This window comes from Solanum stenotomum, chromosome 12 (genome assembly GCF_019186545.1).
Source record: "Solanum stenotomum isolate F172 chromosome 12, ASM1918654v1, whole genome shotgun sequence".
In the NCBI taxonomy this organism is placed as follows: Eukaryota; Viridiplantae; Streptophyta; class Magnoliopsida; order Solanales; family Solanaceae; genus Solanum; species Solanum stenotomum.
Window position 1 is genome coordinate 32,831,397 of NC_064293.1, and position 16,804 is coordinate 32,848,200.

Sequence of the window (16,804 nt, forward strand, 5' to 3'; positions counted from 1 at the left end):
TCCTTTTATATATAGATAGATATTTTCTCACAAACATAAAATCTCCATAAATTGTAAAACTATTAAAATTGTTCCAATTCTTTATACAATCTTACCAAATAAGCAAAAGTTTATAAAATCACACAATATACTATCATAGAACTAAAAAAAATACAACATTTATTGATTAAACTTTAATTCAATAAAAAAATAAATTTGAACATAAGTTGTAGTGTACTAGCTTTTAATATACCCCCCACGTAGTATAGACAATCTTCTCACGTTGAACTTGCATTTCTCAATCATATGACCGAGAAACGAACCAACATTGTTGCTTTGTGCCATTTGTTGGTCAATTTGGTTGGTAAATAAATTTGATCAGAAATAAAGAATTTGGTGAATATAAATGGAAAAGAAGGAATTGATTTGAAGTAATAATAAATTTTATGTTGATGACAATAATCGTTATATGAATATAAATGATTTAAAAAGTAATAAGAACTATAAATTTTATTTACATATGAAAAAAAGTGTTAGTACTGGATAAGTTATCGTTGCCTCCGAGTGAAATAATTATTTTGGGATCATATTTCTCAAATAAAATAGTTAAAATGACAAAATTACCTATCAAACCCTTTGTATACCTTACTTTTCAGTTTTCACATCCTCTTGCGAGTATTTTTTATATACAAATAATTTATTCTTAAAAATTACGCAAAACACCCTTTGTATACCTTACTTTTCAGTTATCACATCCTCTTGCGAGTACTTTTTATATGCAAATAATTTATTCTTAAAAATTATGCAACACATATTATTTTTAATGTAGCAAATCAAGGAACAATTCAACATAATTAATCACACATCATCACTGATTTTCGAACCAAACTAAAGTATGAGATGTTTTTAACATTTGGGCTAAAATTGGGGTAACCCGAAAATTTATTTCACAAGTACACTAACTCACTCCTTCACTTGTGCTCTAAAACCCTAGCCCTAAAACCCTCTGCCAAAGTGCGATACTTTGCTCAAGCGATATGTCGGGAAGAGGAGAAGATAGTGATTCCGATGCGCCGGAAGAACTAACTTCCGTACAGGTTTGTTTAACTCTGAAATCTCTTATCAAAATTACTGTTTTTTGCGATAGCAGATGTAGTCGAAGAAGTTGAGCTAATTGGTTTTCATTGCAGGGAATTCAAAACAATGAGGAGATTACAAAAGTTGAAAGACAACATAAGGCTAGGTATGCTTTCTTCATAATTTGATTTGATTTTTTGTTTTGTTTCGAGGGAAGGTAATTGGAAGTTAAAAATTCAGCTCTTTTAAGGTTTCTGTAATGCTAGTTTAGCACTAGTTTATTTATTAGCCATCCGAGTATGATAAATACTTGAACTTTGTTTGATATCCTGCTTTGTAGTGGATGCAAGTGCGCTCTCTGACTTAAAATCATGGATCATTCTCAGTTTTAATTTGAAAGCTTGTATCTTTGAGAAGATGGGAGATCACTTTTTTTCTTTCGATAACCGCGGGCCAGTTTTCCCGCACCTCCACTAATTCTAAGGTATACCTGTCACCTCCCACCAGCAAGCAACAAGTACTAGATCACTCTGTCCATCAGGGCTAAGATAGATAGGAAGAATCACCTAGTGTTTTTTTGTCTCCGATGAGAATAGAACTTGAGGCCACATGGTTCTCAACCACTTCATTGATCACTAGGCCACACCCAAGGGTGTTCACTTTTTTTCTGCCAATTTTGAAATTCAACATGGCATTTCATTTTTTCATACCAAGGTTAATGTGTTTGTTGGATTCTGGCATAATTGCTCAATTTATCTGGTGATCAGTATTGAATTAGTTTAATTGTTAAGGAAGCTATTTACTTCATAGCTCTTAAGGTTTGAATTGGAGAAAGTTGCATTTCTGTACAAAAGTGTTTTTATTTTAAAGTAAAAGGTTCCACCGAGATTTGAACTCCTGTTCAAAAGCATCGTGACGGGAGAAAAAGGAGAAAAAGAGTTTTTCGTAAATTGAGAAGTAAACAAGTATTATATCACTGCGTTGTTGTAGGCTTGATATTCAGGTATATGTGCTCTAGTCTAGAAATGTTTTGTCCTTACAAACTGGTTTGTTCAGTTGGTTTGGAGGATACATGTAAGAGCCTAATCAGTATTAGGTTCAAGGAAATATGGAAGTTCTTCTATTTGCCATGCAGGTCCTCTTAGTTCTTCTAAGAGCCTAATCTAGATGTCAACTTCGATTTGTTTATGGTCCTTTGATCCTGTTATTTATAACATTAAAGATGATCCATTATCTAAGTCCCAAAAACTAATGTAAGCTACCTATGAACTTTTATTCATTTGGGGATATTCGTGGAAAATTCGACATGTTTGATTTGGTAGTTTTTTCCCGGGGATTATAGCCTTTAATTGCAAAACGTGAGCAACTTATGGCCGTTGCATCATTAGTCATGAAATGACTGTTCTGTTGTAGAGTTGTTCGGGAAAGGAAGGAACGTCGTAGACAATGGGCTCAAAAGTTAACTCCACGACCTACACAAAATGATGAAAGCATTGAAGACACAAAAGAACCTGAAAATGCCCAGGAGTCAAAGGACAATAGAGGGATGCTGCCTGATGAGATTGTAAAAATTCTTGCAGCTCGTGAGAAGTAAGTTAGTTGTTGCATTTCTTGGTTTATTGGTAGTTCCGGTCTTCTCATACTCTTCTCAATTCTTGAAAAAGGGTACTCAATTGTGTGCAGGAAAGTTTTCTCGTCAGACTCGGAGGAAGAACATGAGAAGCAGCCTACATCTAAAAAGAAAAGATCCAAGAGATCTGGGTGAGCATCATGCTCTCTTCTTGTTTAATTAATATGATATTGATAACTCGCTCTTATTTACTCACTGTATGTTTGCTACAGGTCTGGACCAGTTATTTTGAAGGATCTACCACCTCCTCCGTGCTTAGAGAGCTCGCTGGCATTCTTGAAGAAACGCAAGATGCAGGTGTCAAGATCATCAGCTGTTCTGAACAATTCCAGTCAAGCATTACGGCTCCTATCTACATCTGGCTTGCTACGTACCAAATGATAGGTGATGAATTTGAAGATTTTAGCTCGGGCTGATGTCAATGTGGTATTGCTTGCTATAATGGGAAATATGCTAGTAGAGGTGTTAAATGGTGAGCTGGTTTTGGACACTGATGGGTAAACCAAAAAAACAAAACAATGTAACAACTTTTTGATGGTATATTGCAATTTTATTGATACTTGTGGGTAGGAACTACTGAGCTGTTTATACTGCAACAGTCTCATTGTCAAGTGTTGAATCATTAAGTGGTTGCACAAGATTATGAATTGCTTCTAATGATCATGATATTCCTCTAAATCTGTTATACAAGTTTGCTAAGGTTTGAGAAATGACAACCATTTTTTTTAGACTAGCGATATTCTCGGTTGGTGCTAGGCAAATTGACTTCCAAAATCTAAGTTGGTTGCCTTGTGAGGGTTCAATTTTTCACCTTTTAATCTTATTCCTCATTTTCTCTTCCCGCCTCTTTAATATTGTTCGAAGTTCCAATTCAGTGCCATACATTGGAGTATCTAGAGAGCTGAGAAAAGAGTTCCAAGTTATATATCTACTGAATTTTGATCACTGCTAATTCAATGTAGTATCAAAAGTTGAATTCCAATCTTATGCTAGACAATGTCTTAAAGATCTCCACTAGATTGGCATGAAAAAATAATCTGACTCGCTTATATGGAGCACGTATATTCATAAATAAAATGTTTATCAAGCTCTTAGATGAGATGATTACAAAACCTTTTAGACAAAATGGATGAATGAGGAAACAATAGTCTGTTGGATAACAGTTTTAACCCCAATCGGTTAATCTACAAGACAAGAAAGCTACTCAAAATTTGTACAACACTTGCTGCTCTCTTTATGCAGCCAGTACTCACAGATGTATAAGGCATCTCTTTTCGATGCCCAAAGTTTTGATTACATACAAATACAAGGACAGAAAGACAAAATCTCCTTGTCTTGGTTTCTTTGACCCTCATTCGCTTTCCTCTTAGCAAATCAACCATAACCGGAAGAAGGTAGATATATGCTAGTCAGTTATAAAACTATAGCGGGCTTGCTCCTGCGTGCTCAACAGAATATTCTTACATGCCCAACCCAAAGACAACATTTGCTCATACAAGAAACTCAAGTTTTGTACTGTTAATCTCTTGCCATCTTCAACCAGGTTAAACCATTGCTTGAGAACTGCACTAGAACTACCACAAGTTTCTATACCCTTGCAGACGTAACTTGCCTGTCAATCACCAGAATAGTTTATTATAAAGAATACTAACCATTATAAAGAGCTCAGCAAGAACAAGCATTGCTAGATATGTTATTTGAAGTAAAACTATTGGTTTACCAGTATCTCTCAGTTCATTTGCAAAGGAAAATCATTACTACTTGATGAAGTCATTACTATGAGAAGAGATGGATACAATATCTTACATGCAATATGCCCCTGATCACAGCTATAGTGTCTGCCCCTTCCCGCAGAGAAAGTAGGACACCATACTGTAATAGCAAAGCAAGAAGAACTGCTTAAGAAACACATTCAGAAGAGTAACAGCTTGTCTGTCCCTGATTAAAACTCTCTTTTACTTTTTGGCTATACATACCTCCTGGTTCCTTTTCAATTCACTGGTCAAACTCTCTGGGCTCAAGAAATATAAGTCTTCACTATTCAAAGATTGCATCGTCATCACAGATAGCTTTGCTGTGCAACGTCTAGGATTTAAGCAACCAATTCTGATAGACCACGGCTCTCTGCCTGATTAAAGCTGATTAAGAATGTTTCTCTACTAATGATGTAGCGGTTAACCAAGCAATAAGGCCTTGTTACGGTAAAATGCAAATTAAAAATTACCTCTGCTCCAAGATAAGCCAATACCCTCCTGTTTACTCACCTCTTCAGGTGATGGGACAAATCCTTGTTGAATCCATGTGCTTATAATGATTTTAAGCCTATCCTGGAATTAATGTAAAAGGAGTGATATCCGAATCAACACGTAAAGATGATTAACGTTCACTCAATAAAGACTGTCATATCACATATTTCTTCTCCTTAAAGAAAATATAACCCTAGTTTAGTAGCCAAAAAAAGGGAGTATAATTCAACTTGAATACAAATGCTTTCAGTAGAGAACGAGGGCCAACCTTAGTTAATGTCTGCAGATGCACATGCTTTAGTCCTTGATAAATACCAAAAAGGTCAAGCACCGAGAAGACTGGGTACATCACAAATATTAGACCTGCTTGCAATCTTTTATATCATTCAGAAGTCAGAAATCTACATTACAGGGATTACCAGAAGCAGCACAAAAATGGGTCGACCAATTCTTGCTTTTAGGATCTTATTGTATAAGGAAATGGTGGAAGATATAAATCACATGTTCACTTCTCATATTACAGTGTGAAAAGGAAATAGTGAGACCCGAGTTGTATAAACTGTTCCACTTCAAGCACAACAAGATAGACCAAATGGATAGGTTCATAGAGGCAAATGCAAAGAATCTCTTTATCATTTCAAAACGTAAATAAAAGCTGACACTTCAGAAATTCAAGTTGGAAAACAAACAAACCTTGGATTATTAGCAGACAGTATGTTCAGGGTTGCAGCAAGTGTAAGACCAAGATTATCAAAGCAGACTGTTTGAATCTGAAACATAAACGAACAGTCAGATTGGAAGTGTGAAACTAATAAGAATCCAGTATGACATGATGAAATATTGTAGAGAACCTGTCCTTTTGCAGAAACCTCGCCTAGGTTATCAGCAACTGCAAAGCTTCTATGAACAGCAGTCTGTTGACATGTCAACAATAAATTCTCAAACAGAAATTCTGTCTCAAATTTGTTAATGTTACTGATAAATCCAGAAGACACCTGTGCTTATTCATATCACTAAAAATTTAACATGCGATTTGGCTATTTAAGCGAGCTACAATTAGTCAATTACTGAACATAGCCATTTTCCAAATAAACTGGCAAAAACAAGCAGTTACTCCCTGATAATTTCATATTTCACTTGCATGTTAGAGGAGAAACTCAAGGTATAATTGCATCAATTCTCTTCCAGCTGTTACAGACATTCTAAAAAACGCTTAAATCCAGAAGACATATTGTTTCTCTCAGATCTCTAGGACTTGTGAAAGTGAATTGGTCATTAGCAGAAGCAATTAGAAGGCTAGAGTACTCAACTTCAACTAATTTCACTTTCAGAAAGCAATTCAACCAAGTGACAAATTAAGTGTGTCAGCTTTATTATGCCATAGTTAACCTGGGACCTCACAGTAGAAATTCAAAGCCTCATAAGTGCATATATTTATTAGCCTACTATTTTGAATATGCCAAAGTGTTAGTACCCTTTTAGTCTACCAACAATTTTATGCATGGAAATTAAATCAGTAGCTATTAATTATGTTTTTCTGTTTTCTCTGTAATAGGTTCTGTAACAGTGTTTTCCTGTAGCAGTTGTTTTCTCTGTAGTAGTAGTTATTAGAAGTTATTAGCAGTAAGGAGGTTATTTTTCCACTTTCTCATTTTAGTAGTAGTGGGAAGTTATTTCCTTGTTATTAGGTGGGTGGTTAATCACCAATATTGTATTTAAGTTATTTGAATTCAATGGAAAAAGGGGAGCAGAAAATTAGTCAAGTTTTTGAGTACTTCAAACTCAAGAGATCGCAGGTTCTCTCTTAACGAACCAGCACCATAGGTAGAAAAAAGAAAACTTCAGAATTTATCTTGCAGCGTCCCATAACTAGATCCATAACCGGGGACCATAACAACTTGGTATCAGAGCCGGAGTTTATGGGAGACCAAATTCAACATCAACTAACACAATTAGTGAATTTGTTCCAAGAAGAACGTGCAGCCAATTTAGCCAGACATGAAGCAACAAATGCTTGCTTGGATGCACTGACACAAGATTTAGTAAATTCTAAGGTCGATTCTGATTCAACTGAACATATCAGTCAGAATCGCGGTTGGAAGGGTAAAAACAGAGTGGCAGGGGGGTCAGGATCAGAAACAGGTGGAAGTTTCATCATTCCTCGACATACAAAACTGAATTTCCCACGATTTAATGGCCAAGAGGACCCTTTGGGATGGTTGAACAGGTGTGAACACTTTTTTCGACACCAACAAACACTGGAAGAAGAAAAGGTTGGACTTGCTTCTTTTCATTTGGAGGGCAATGCACAACTTTGGTTTCTTCAATTACAGACAGATCTGCCTCAACTATCTTGGGATGACTTCAAATGTCATTGTAACCTTTGTTTTGGGCCACCAATCAGAAGTCAGAAATTGGGAGAATTGGCTAAGCTACGCCAGATCGGGTCTGTGGCAGATTACCAAGAAACATTTGAGCAGTTAATTTCGCGGGCTGGTACACTTACGCAGTCACAAAAAATTGAACTTTATATCAGCGGTCTTACTGATTATATAGCAATTGAGGTTGAGTTGCATAATCCTCCAGATTTGGCTACGGCGATGAGTTTATCCCGACTTTATGAACGCAAGGAACAACCCATTTGTTCGCAATTGTTAGATGCTTGCAAATCAAAGACAACAGATTTCTCACCTCAACAACATGTCAGATTTGTGAAGAAACTGACCAGATCTGAAATGGAGGAAAGACGACTTAAGGGACTTTGTTTCAACTGTGATGAACCATTCACTCGAGGTCACCAGTGTAAGAAGTTATTCTGGATTGATTTCATTAACGATGAAGAAGAATTACTTTCCACACTTAGCGCTTGAGGACAAGCGCGATTTGAAGAAGGGGAGTAATGTTAGTACCCTTTTAGTCTACCAACAATTTTATGCATGGAAATTAAATCAGTAGCTATTAATTATGTTTTTCTGTTTTCTCTGTAATAGGTTCTGTAATAGTGTTTTCCTGTAGCAGTTNTTATTAGGTGGGTGGTTAATCACCAATGTTGTATTTAAGTTATTTGAATTCAATGGAAAAAGGGGAGCAGAAAATTAGTCAAGTTTTTGAGTACTTCAAACTCAAGAGATCGCAGGTTCTTTCTTAACGAACCAGCATTATAGGTAGAAAAAAGAAAACTTCAGAATTTATCTTGCAGCGTCCCATAATTAGATCCATAACCGGGGACCATAACACAAAGGCACTTCAGATCTTAATAGCTCTCTACATAACAAAATTTTGAAGAAATCAATTTATATGTCAAATTGCAGTGGAATTGTTAGAAACTATAAAGGGAAATAAAACATGGTAAACAGCTAAATGGCAAGATAAGGGAAAAGGTATCATTTGCAGCCAAAATAACTAACTCACATCTAACAAGTATCATAACAAAGAGCTAAAGCTGGAGAATTTGAGATCAGATCCCAAAAGTGTTACACGTGCATATAACTATAACATCATATGTTTTGTAGCTGAGACTTACACTAGTTGCTAGGTAACACGCAAGGCTTATTTGCTTGGCAATGTTGGCAATTGATGCAAGCATCAAAAAGTATTGTGGGAATACAGGAGTCAACAATTCAACTCCAATGCTCAAACTGAAGAGAACTGATGTACAGAACCTTACTCTCTGCAGCCAATCCCATAAAACAAATTAAGAAACAAACAGATGAAACTTTACATAGTCTCTTGAGGTAATCTTGCTTTAAAAGCTGGCAATCTTTCTGGCGTACAAGTCAACATTTTTAGAGAAGATATATAAGCATCATTTTCCAAAAGATAAAAATGATTTTTTTTTTTTTATAACCGAGAAATCAGTATGTGACCCGCCCTTTGGACAAAAATGAATTTTGACTATCAAAAATCAGTAAAATAAGCTTTATAAGATGAGTTGCACAAACTATTCTCTGTTGTTTTATGTTAGAAAGCTATACCTTAAGATTGGTATCAAAAGAAGATGCTAGGCTAGCAGTGTAGATGCACCTGCACAACCGTCCAAGACCATCCTTCAGGACCCAATTTAGTGCAGCAGCCAATGGAAGTGAACGGGAGTTCCCAATTCCAATTGCTCGTAACATAGCCTGTACATTGTCATTCGCAAAATACAACCGATTACACAAGCCATTGTCAATGAAGGCATTTGAGTGATCTGCACCTTAGATACTAACTCCCATTGTGCAGGCACACAAATATGAAGTAAACTACTGGTACCTTCATAAAGATCATAAAGAGTAATTCCACAGGTGAACTACAAAATGGTTAATTCCCCATACAAAGATCATAATGACTAATTACACCAGTGTCTCTAAACAAGCATCATGAGCTCCGACGGAAGAATCCAAACTCAACACTAAAAGTCTAAAATTTGAACTGTTCACCATATATTAATAAACAAGTTTTACAAGTTCAATAGCTGAGATATGAATATGCAAAATCAGAATCTTAACTTGTTACCATTCACCAACAATTTTAGAAGTTTGAGAGTCGAAATATGAAGATTCAACATCAAAATCCCAACTTTAATACCTAGCATACAAATAATTTACAAGTTTGGTAGCTGAAACAAAGATTGAAACTTTCACCGTATACAACAATTTACAAGTTCAATAACCAGAATATGAAGATTGAATACCAAATATTAACTAGTTAAATAGCTGAAAAATGAAAATTCAACATCAAAATCTAAACTTTGTTGTATAACAGTAATTTACCAAAAAAATAAGTGTACCTGGGTCGCCAAAACTTGGAGAGCAGAACTGGAAACACGATGAACAAACTTCCACTTCACGTATTCAAGGTAATTACGACTAACTTCCCTCGGAAGAAAGAAATTTCTGATTGCCGAAACACAAATTCTGACCAACTTATGAACTGTATCTTCAAAATTAGAGTCGAAATCGGATATAGAAAAAGAATTTCCGTCAACAGATACCAACTTCAAGTCTTTCCCATCCCAAATATACCTAGAATGACTATCTGATTTGCGAACAGAGACTGGAAGATAAAAAGGCAGAGTAGTTTCTTCTTGTTGCTTATTAAACTTTTCTTCTCCAAAATTTAATGAAGTTTTCAGAGAAGTAGATACACCTGGGGAAATAATAGAAGTTTTGAACTTGTGTTTGAGGATTTTGGGTGTGGGGATTTGGGGTTTGTCTGAGTTCCATGAGAAACAACAACGGGTGTGGGTTGATGGGTACAAATTGGATTGCATGAAATTTTACTTTTTGAGGTTTCTGATTCTCTTGACTTGTTCTGTAGAAAATGAAGACGAAGTTGAAGACGGAATACGGCTACGGCGACGGCAACGGCGGCAATTTACTTTTCCGCCGGGAAATAACAGGGTTCACTACTACGTAGATATTCCTCTATTCCTGATAAAGAGACTTTTTCTTAAAACTAGAGGGAAAATATTAGTGTCCGAAACCTAGATGACCAAAAATTAAAATTACCTCCGGTTAAATTATAGACTATGAGATTGAAAATTAAAATTATGACGAATAAATATCCAAAGATAAATTTTTAAATATTTTTAAGGATTTGTGAGTGAAAATTTTAAAAAAATAATTGAAGATAGATTTTAATGTTTGATAAGATTTTATGACGAATAAATATTTAAAGATAGATTTTCAAAATCTATGATGAAATGCTAGCTTAATTTTTTATTTTTAAGACAAATATTCGTTTCAATGAGCATAAATTTATATTTTTACATCATAATATCTCACAAGTTATACTTTATGCTCTTAAATAATTTATGTCCTGTTGGATATAATTTTGATTTCTAAGGACCAAAATTGTAAACCAACCAATTTGAAAGGCTCATACAATTACACTGAAAAAAAATAATGAATTAAAGTAATAATAAAAAATACTTTAGTATCTTAACAATTTATATAGCGTAGGAAATTATTGTGCTTGCGGCTTAGCCCATACATATTTTGGAATTTGATGGGTCACTTGACTCATTTACTAACTTGTTCTCTAATAAATTGATGTTATATCACAAAACACATCATTTATTTTTAACTCTATTTTGATGAAGGAATTATTATGCCAAAGAGGAATCCAAATTTAATCCCACTGCTTCAAGTTTAATCCTTATTTGGTCTTTCATTTATTTCATTCTTATTGTTTCAAGTTTGCTATCTACATAATAGTGCATGCACAAGTTAAGTGTGAGTCTACTTATTATGCAGATATATGCATTAATTAGAACAATGAAAAATGAAAAAAAAAAACAAAAAAACAACAACCTCCCATAGCATACAAACTTTTATTCCCTTTAGTAAACACATTTTAAATATACTAATTTTTGATTCATATATCCAACCAAACTTCCAATAAGAACCTAGTTACAACCTCCTTTGTTCCTCCAAATTAAAGGTCTATGAGAAATCCAATACGGGTAGTGAACAGAAGAAGATTAGTAAGAAAAATATCTGTTGCAGATGAAGCAGAGATAAAGAAAGGTGTTGTTCATCTACATCTATCCCAATTTCCAATGAGCCATCTACCGAATCGTTGCAATTGATGTTCGATCCTGAAGGGGGAAAAAGATAGGGCTAAAATGAAAAGAGAAGGGAACCTGAAGCAAGAAAGATGAGATGTTTTTCCAAATTATTCAAAGACACAAAACATCACCTATTTTTAGGTTATTCTCCGGCACAAACTCCTTCCAACCGAGCTCAGCATTTGCTGTTCCAAGAATGCATTTTACAGCTCACCAAGGGTTCATAAGTTGAAGTTTTGTTTCTTACAACAGACAAAGATTGAAGAGATGTATGGTTGTAACCATCATTTTTACTTGTGCGTGCTATAAGACACCTTCCCTTCACTATTGCTTTTGAAGTTATTTGAAACAGTGGCATAAACATACCTTTTTTTCACGATAGTTGTGTTGTCTGGGTCAGCTTGCATGCACCTCAACTAATTCCATAGGATACCTGCCACATCCCACTAGCAATAGATACCAAGTAAGTAATTTTGTCCACCAAGGCTAGAACAGGGTGCTCAACCCACTTCATTGAACACCAGGTTACAACCCTTGGGTGCAGTGACATAAACATAGTTGTTGGTTAAAGCAATCCTGTTGATAGTTTTATCCAAGATAATCAAACTACATTCTGTAACCAAGTTCGACTTTGAGCTAATTTAGGTGCCTGCTCGATATATCTGCATACAGAAGCTCCCCAAAAGAATGGTAGAAACGTATATGAACAAAAGAAATCAAGACAATTCATTTGAGTATCACCTCACATGAAGGACCAGTTGGTTAGATGTTTCCATGTTGTGTACTGGTGCTGTGGATGAGAACATCCATTTATAGAAACCTCAGGTTACAAAGAAAGTAGTCCAAAATCTCAAATCAGGACACTTTCTACAGACACAAATTCACTGCGTATGAAACTGTCTAAGCATTGGTGGACAAAGTTACCTGATACTACTTCTGTTGATGGGAGATAGTAGATACTCCGTGGAGTTAGTTGGGGTGTGAGCAAGCTGGCCACGACACCATCTGTTGCTATTTCCTTCATTAGCCTCAAAAAGTTTGATCTTTGGGCTGTGAGATCTAAGCTTATTGAGCCTGTTGCAGATGACAAAAAGTCATGTCTGCTAGCATGCACCAGTCGAGGAATATCACTGGCACTCCAATAAATTTATGTTCCTATTTTTCTCCTTTTTCTCCTCATGAGTGAATATATTTCACAAACAAGTAACTCTATGTACAACTAGGTATCTCCATATTATATCCAAACTGTGTTTTCTGGTCTTCATTAATGCAATTCAGAATCAAATCGACCATTCATATGTTTATGTAGAATCCAAGATATTGGAAATCATTGAGGTCAACCATCAAAAAGGTCCTTTTATTTGAAATGGCATCATGCCGGGGGTTGGGCTTTGACCCTTACTTCGAACATTAATATCCAAAGAGTACATGAAGGGAGACACATTGATTTACCACCTCATACATAGTCACAGTTGAACATACTCAACTTTACACAAGAAGTTCATGACAAAAACCCTCCATACAAGAAGCTAATATTACAAAATAAAAAACTCTAAGGTGTTACATGCTTTGGGCGAAATTTCTCTAATTTAATGGGAGGAGGACTCCCCTTTGCGAAAGGCAGGAACTTACAAAAGGCAAATAGAATGGATCTATGTGTTGAAGAACCGATTTTCAGATGTAAAAGCTGTTGCTCTTTGATAGGATGTATCTATGTGTTGAGAACATGGAACCAAAAGCCTCAGCATTGATAGACTCAGTTTGTACCATCAGAAATCCCTGGAAATATGGTGACATCTATCAAGGAAAGCTTAGTGTCATTAATTACTTCAAGGACACAAACATCACCATATTTTAACTTATTGTCCAGAACGAACGCCTTCCAACCACAAGTAACTTTAGCATCTTTCCTTAGCATAATGCATTTGACAGGCCAAGATCCTTTCCCTGGAACACGCAACACTAAATTGCCACTGTTCCCCATGAAATACATCCTAGCAAATTTCAACGGAATGTACTGCCAAAAGAGGTAAATCATAAATTGAGTTTAAGGTTGTGCATATGAATGCAATGAATTAAAAAGGGTCGGACATCAGGCATTCTACAAAGTTTGATAGCTTACCAGAGTGTGTGGTTTCGAGACATACGATGGATGCATAAAAGATACAATGAATGGATTCTTAGATTTAAAAGCTTTTGCTCTTTGATAGTTATCAGCTATCCCTTCATCCCTCTCTGCCTTTCTCTTACTGGTAACAATGTTGGATTGTTGTTCGTGCTCCTCGCAATCTTCACTTATTACTTGAAACAGACATTCAAAAGCAATGTATTACTATTAAATTATAATGTAACAAGATGACTGATTTCATTCTGTTCATAGCTAATAAACCAGATAAGATGTTTTCTTACCTAGTGAAACTACATTCCCTTGAAACTCTTCTTCATCGATTACATTAGTTTGATGTTCAACTGGAATATCATCCTCTTCTTCCCCTTCTTGTCTTATTCTTTTTCTCTCCTGCACTACGGGGTCATAGCTCAGATATTCAGAAGAATGCTCAACCACATCCGAAATATCTATAGAATCATCCGACTCAATCTCTGCTGGTGGATATTCAATTTCTGCTGCACTAAAATCAAATATAGTGACATTAAAATGAGAACGAGCATTGTATCCGAACATAAAAAAGTTCCCGCGTCTTATTGAGTAATAGTCGCTGAAATCCTTCCAGCCTTCAGCTAGCCAAATGTGGCCTTCAGAATGTTCCAGTTCAACCTCCCATACTTCTCCACTGGGAACCTCAAGATACACAGGGTTTAAGATGTTCTTGCAATATCTGCTGGCAAATCCTTTTGGAATCCTCTGTGTTCAAAGGAAATCTGAATTCAGTTTCATACATAATTGGCAATAGACACCTACGCACACAGTATTTTTATATTCGACCTACATAAAATTGTCCTACGTTGATTGAGAGAATGAGCTGTAGGCCTTGCACATTTCTTACCTCATTAGCTAGCTTCTGCTCTTGAATTAAAGCAAAGATTCATTTCTTACCTCCAAGCCTCCAAATTGAATTGGCATAATACAAGTCCTTTAACATCTATGTGCTCTAATTTTGGGTGTGCACAAACAGACACACGTCTTACATGGCAATGCCCATCCTACACAACATCACATAGACACACACGTCCTACACATCATCCTACGTACACCTGTCTGTCTATTTGTTCGACTTTATACAAGTTTAACGGTCTAGGTATGCCCAAAGTTGGAGGGCATAAATGTCAGCTTAGATCAAGTTAAAGGATATATTAATGTATTATGCCAATTTTATTAACAAATTCTCATTGAATTAGATTACTAATCGTTCGATTCAAATGCACAACTAACGAGGAGGGAAAATAGAGTTGCAGTAAGATAAAATTGGGAATCCAGGAGAAATTAAAGAAGGAAAATGGGGAAGAAAGTACTTACGAGACGGCATAATTCATGTGGGCTAAAAATGATCTTGCAGAATTTGGGTTGAGAAATGTTAGAAATGGAAGAGACTTCACCAATTTGCTTGCGGAACTTGTTTACCATGACTGCGGATGGGCAGCAGTAACTTAGTAAGCATATAAGTACGTTTTATCAGTCTCTTTGGGATTTTCTAATTTTTCTATCAGGGTCGCCCAACAAAGCCTATATGAACTTTTCCACCTATTGTGAGACCCCCCAAAAAAATTATACAACTATTCCATATTTTTTAAAAATAAATAGATTCTGTGAAAATTGTGGGAAATTTTTATTGGACAAACCAATTATGTGACTTACGAGGCAAAATGGTAAATCTAAGAAAATAATTGAATCAAGAAATGGTAATTCCTAGACTATGATTGAAATTCAGAGACACACTTTAACTAAACTAAGGTTTTATTATCCCGAATCCAAATTTTTAATGATTTTGTATACCTTTTTAGTGTACATGACCTCCAAATATCTCTCACGCGCCTCTACTAAGTGGAGTCACATAGTGTGTCGTGTTGCCAACATGTGTACAAAATTACAAAAAACATGAGTTCGGGTGGGGGTGGAGGGATCATAAACCTTAGTTTAGTAAAAACGTGTCTCTGAGATTTCGATCATAGTCTAAGGGTACTTGTGTCATATCCCTTAGTTTGACATAATACATAAATATGCCCTTTAACTTTGACTTCAACTGTCATTTATGTCATCCAATTTTGACTGAGCACAAGTAGGTACTTAAATTTATATAAAATTGAACCAATAGACACATGTGTCCTATGTGATGTCCCATATGACAATTTTGTGTTGTATGTGGCAACCTACGTATATTATGTCACAGAGGACGTATGTGTATAATTTTATACAAGTTTAAGTGTCTCCTTGCATACACCAAAGGAAATAGATGTCAGTTGAAATCAAGTTAACGAACATATTTATGTATTATGCCTATATATTTTGTATCAAATTTTGAAAAATCTTTCTTCTAATATTTTTTCATGTTTCAAAATATTAAAATGCATATCTAAAAATACAACTTATAAATTTTAAAAATGTAAATTTTCAAATTTCTAACTTTAAAATATATGAATAAACAGAGCTTATGCGTGGCACTTCACATAGTTCTATATATGATCTTAGAGTAATTTTTATTGGTTTGCTTTTTTTTTTTTTAAAACGTCTACTTTGAATTACGAGTGTAGCAACCTTAAATGAACTCATTTTAAGATTTTTTTTTTGAGTGTTCACTTCGTTTCATTTAAGGTTAATCAATTTACTGTACACGTGGAATTTTTTGAAATTTATAATTTAAAAAATATGTTATTATATACAGGGGCGGATCTATGAAGGGGTGTGGGGGTGCCACGCCACCCCCGAACTGCGACGGAAACTCTATACATACATAGGTATATATATATATTTATATAAATATAAAGTGTGCCACCCAGAGAACAAAATTGGTTTGTGGTGCCACGATAGGAGGGCAACTTTAGAAGGTTGATGTTGCGGGTTTGAATCCCATTTGTACCTATTTTTTTGAGAAATTTGCTGCAGACATTTTTTAAGAAAAAAAAGACTCCAAGCACGCTTTTTTTAAGTAGGCATTTGGCCATGTGATATTCCATATCACGATATGGTATCGTGAGATGGAATTAGCGTTTGGACATGCAATTTTATGTTGATTCCATCTCATGATTCCAAATCATGAGAGGTGATACCATATTCTCCAAAAACCATGATATGGAATTATATGGTGATTCCATATCATGATTTGAGATATTTTAATACAATAATTGATCCATGAGTTTATATTTTGT

The 16,804-nt window shown here is 35.3% G+C and overlaps 4 protein-coding genes across 4 annotated transcripts; 2 read left to right on the top strand and 2 right to left on the bottom strand.

Annotated features, from left to right (window-relative positions):
- Positions 1-921: 921 nt before the first annotated feature.
- LOC125849189 (uncharacterized) lies at positions 922-3,364 on the top strand. Its single transcript, XM_049529220.1, has 5 exons — positions 922-1,076; positions 1,170-1,222; positions 2,470-2,646; positions 2,740-2,817; positions 2,899-3,364. The coding sequence occupies exons 1-5, from the start codon at positions 1,017-1,019 to the stop codon at positions 3,065-3,067; spliced, it is 537 nt and encodes a 178-aa protein (XP_049385177.1). The 5' UTR covers positions 922-1,016; the 3' UTR covers positions 3,068-3,364.
- Positions 3,365-3,755: 391 nt separating this feature from the next.
- LOC125848572 (protein root UVB sensitive 4) lies at positions 3,756-10,394 on the bottom strand. The gene is made up of 10 exons (XM_049528453.1): positions 9,701-10,394; positions 8,907-9,053; positions 8,456-8,602; positions 5,784-5,846; positions 5,626-5,702; positions 5,201-5,306; positions 4,911-5,013; positions 4,663-4,814; positions 4,493-4,558; positions 3,756-4,298 (listed from the first exon to the last, which is right to left on the bottom strand). The coding sequence occupies exons 1-10, from the start codon at positions 10,181-10,183 to the stop codon at positions 4,092-4,094; spliced, it is 1,551 nt and encodes a 516-aa protein (XP_049384410.1). The 5' UTR covers positions 10,184-10,394; the 3' UTR covers positions 3,756-4,091.
- Positions 6,678-7,899, top strand: LOC125848573 (uncharacterized). The gene has a single exon (XM_049528454.1). The coding sequence runs from the start codon at positions 6,852-6,854 to the stop codon at positions 7,800-7,802; it is 951 nt and encodes a 316-aa protein (XP_049384411.1). The 5' UTR covers positions 6,678-6,851; the 3' UTR covers positions 7,803-7,899.
- Positions 10,395-12,982: 2,588 nt separating the features above from the next.
- On the bottom strand, positions 12,983-15,134 carry LOC125849421 (B3 domain-containing transcription factor VRN1-like). The gene is made up of 4 exons (XM_049529504.1): positions 14,958-15,134; positions 13,892-14,345; positions 13,605-13,783; positions 12,983-13,499 (listed from the first exon to the last, which is right to left on the bottom strand). Exons 1-4 carry the CDS (start codon positions 15,063-15,065, stop codon positions 13,239-13,241), a joined length of 1,002 nt encoding a protein of 333 aa, XP_049385461.1. The 5' UTR covers positions 15,066-15,134; the 3' UTR covers positions 12,983-13,238.
- Between the last annotated feature and the right edge of the window lie 1,670 nt (positions 15,135-16,804).

Bases quoted from the DNA above. Each gene is read 5' to 3' on its own strand.
- LOC125849189 (XM_049529220.1), top strand. From the start codon at position 1,017: ATGTCGGGAAGAGGAGAAGATAGTGATTCCGATGCGCCGGAAGAACTA. The intron at 1,223-2,469 runs GTATGCTTTCTT...GTTCTGTTGTAG, and splicing joins GAAAGACAACATAAGGCTAG to AGTTGTTCGGGAAAGGAAGG. The intron at 2,647-2,739 runs GTAAGTTAGTTG...AATTGTGTGCAG, and splicing joins ATTCTTGCAGCTCGTGAGAA to GAAAGTTTTCTCGTCAGACT.
- LOC125848573 (XM_049528454.1), top strand. From the start codon at position 6,852: ATGGGAGACCAAATTCAACATCAACTAACACAATTAGTGAATTTGTTC.
- LOC125848572 (XM_049528453.1), bottom strand. From the start codon at position 10,183: ATGCAATCCAATTTGTACCCATCAACCCACACCCGTTGTTGTTTCTCA. The intron at 8,603-8,906 runs GTATAGCTTTCT...GATTGGCTGCAG, and splicing joins CTTTTGATACCAATCTTAAG to AGAGTAAGGTTCTGTACATC. The intron at 5,847-8,455 runs GTAAGTCTCAGC...ACATGTCAACAG, and splicing joins CGTGTTACCTAGCAACTAGT to ACTGCTGTTCATAGAAGCTT.
- LOC125849421 (XM_049529504.1), bottom strand. From the start codon at position 15,065: ATGGTAAACAAGTTCCGCAAGCAAATTGGTGAAGTCTCTTCCATTTCT. The intron at 13,784-13,891 runs GTAAGAAAACAT...GTCTGTTTCAAG, and splicing joins AGGGAATGTAGTTTCACTAG to TAATAAGTGAAGATTGCGAG. The intron at 13,500-13,604 runs GTAAGCTATCAA...CTCTTTTGGCAG, and splicing joins TCTCGAAACCACACACTCTG to TACATTCCGTTGAAATTTGC.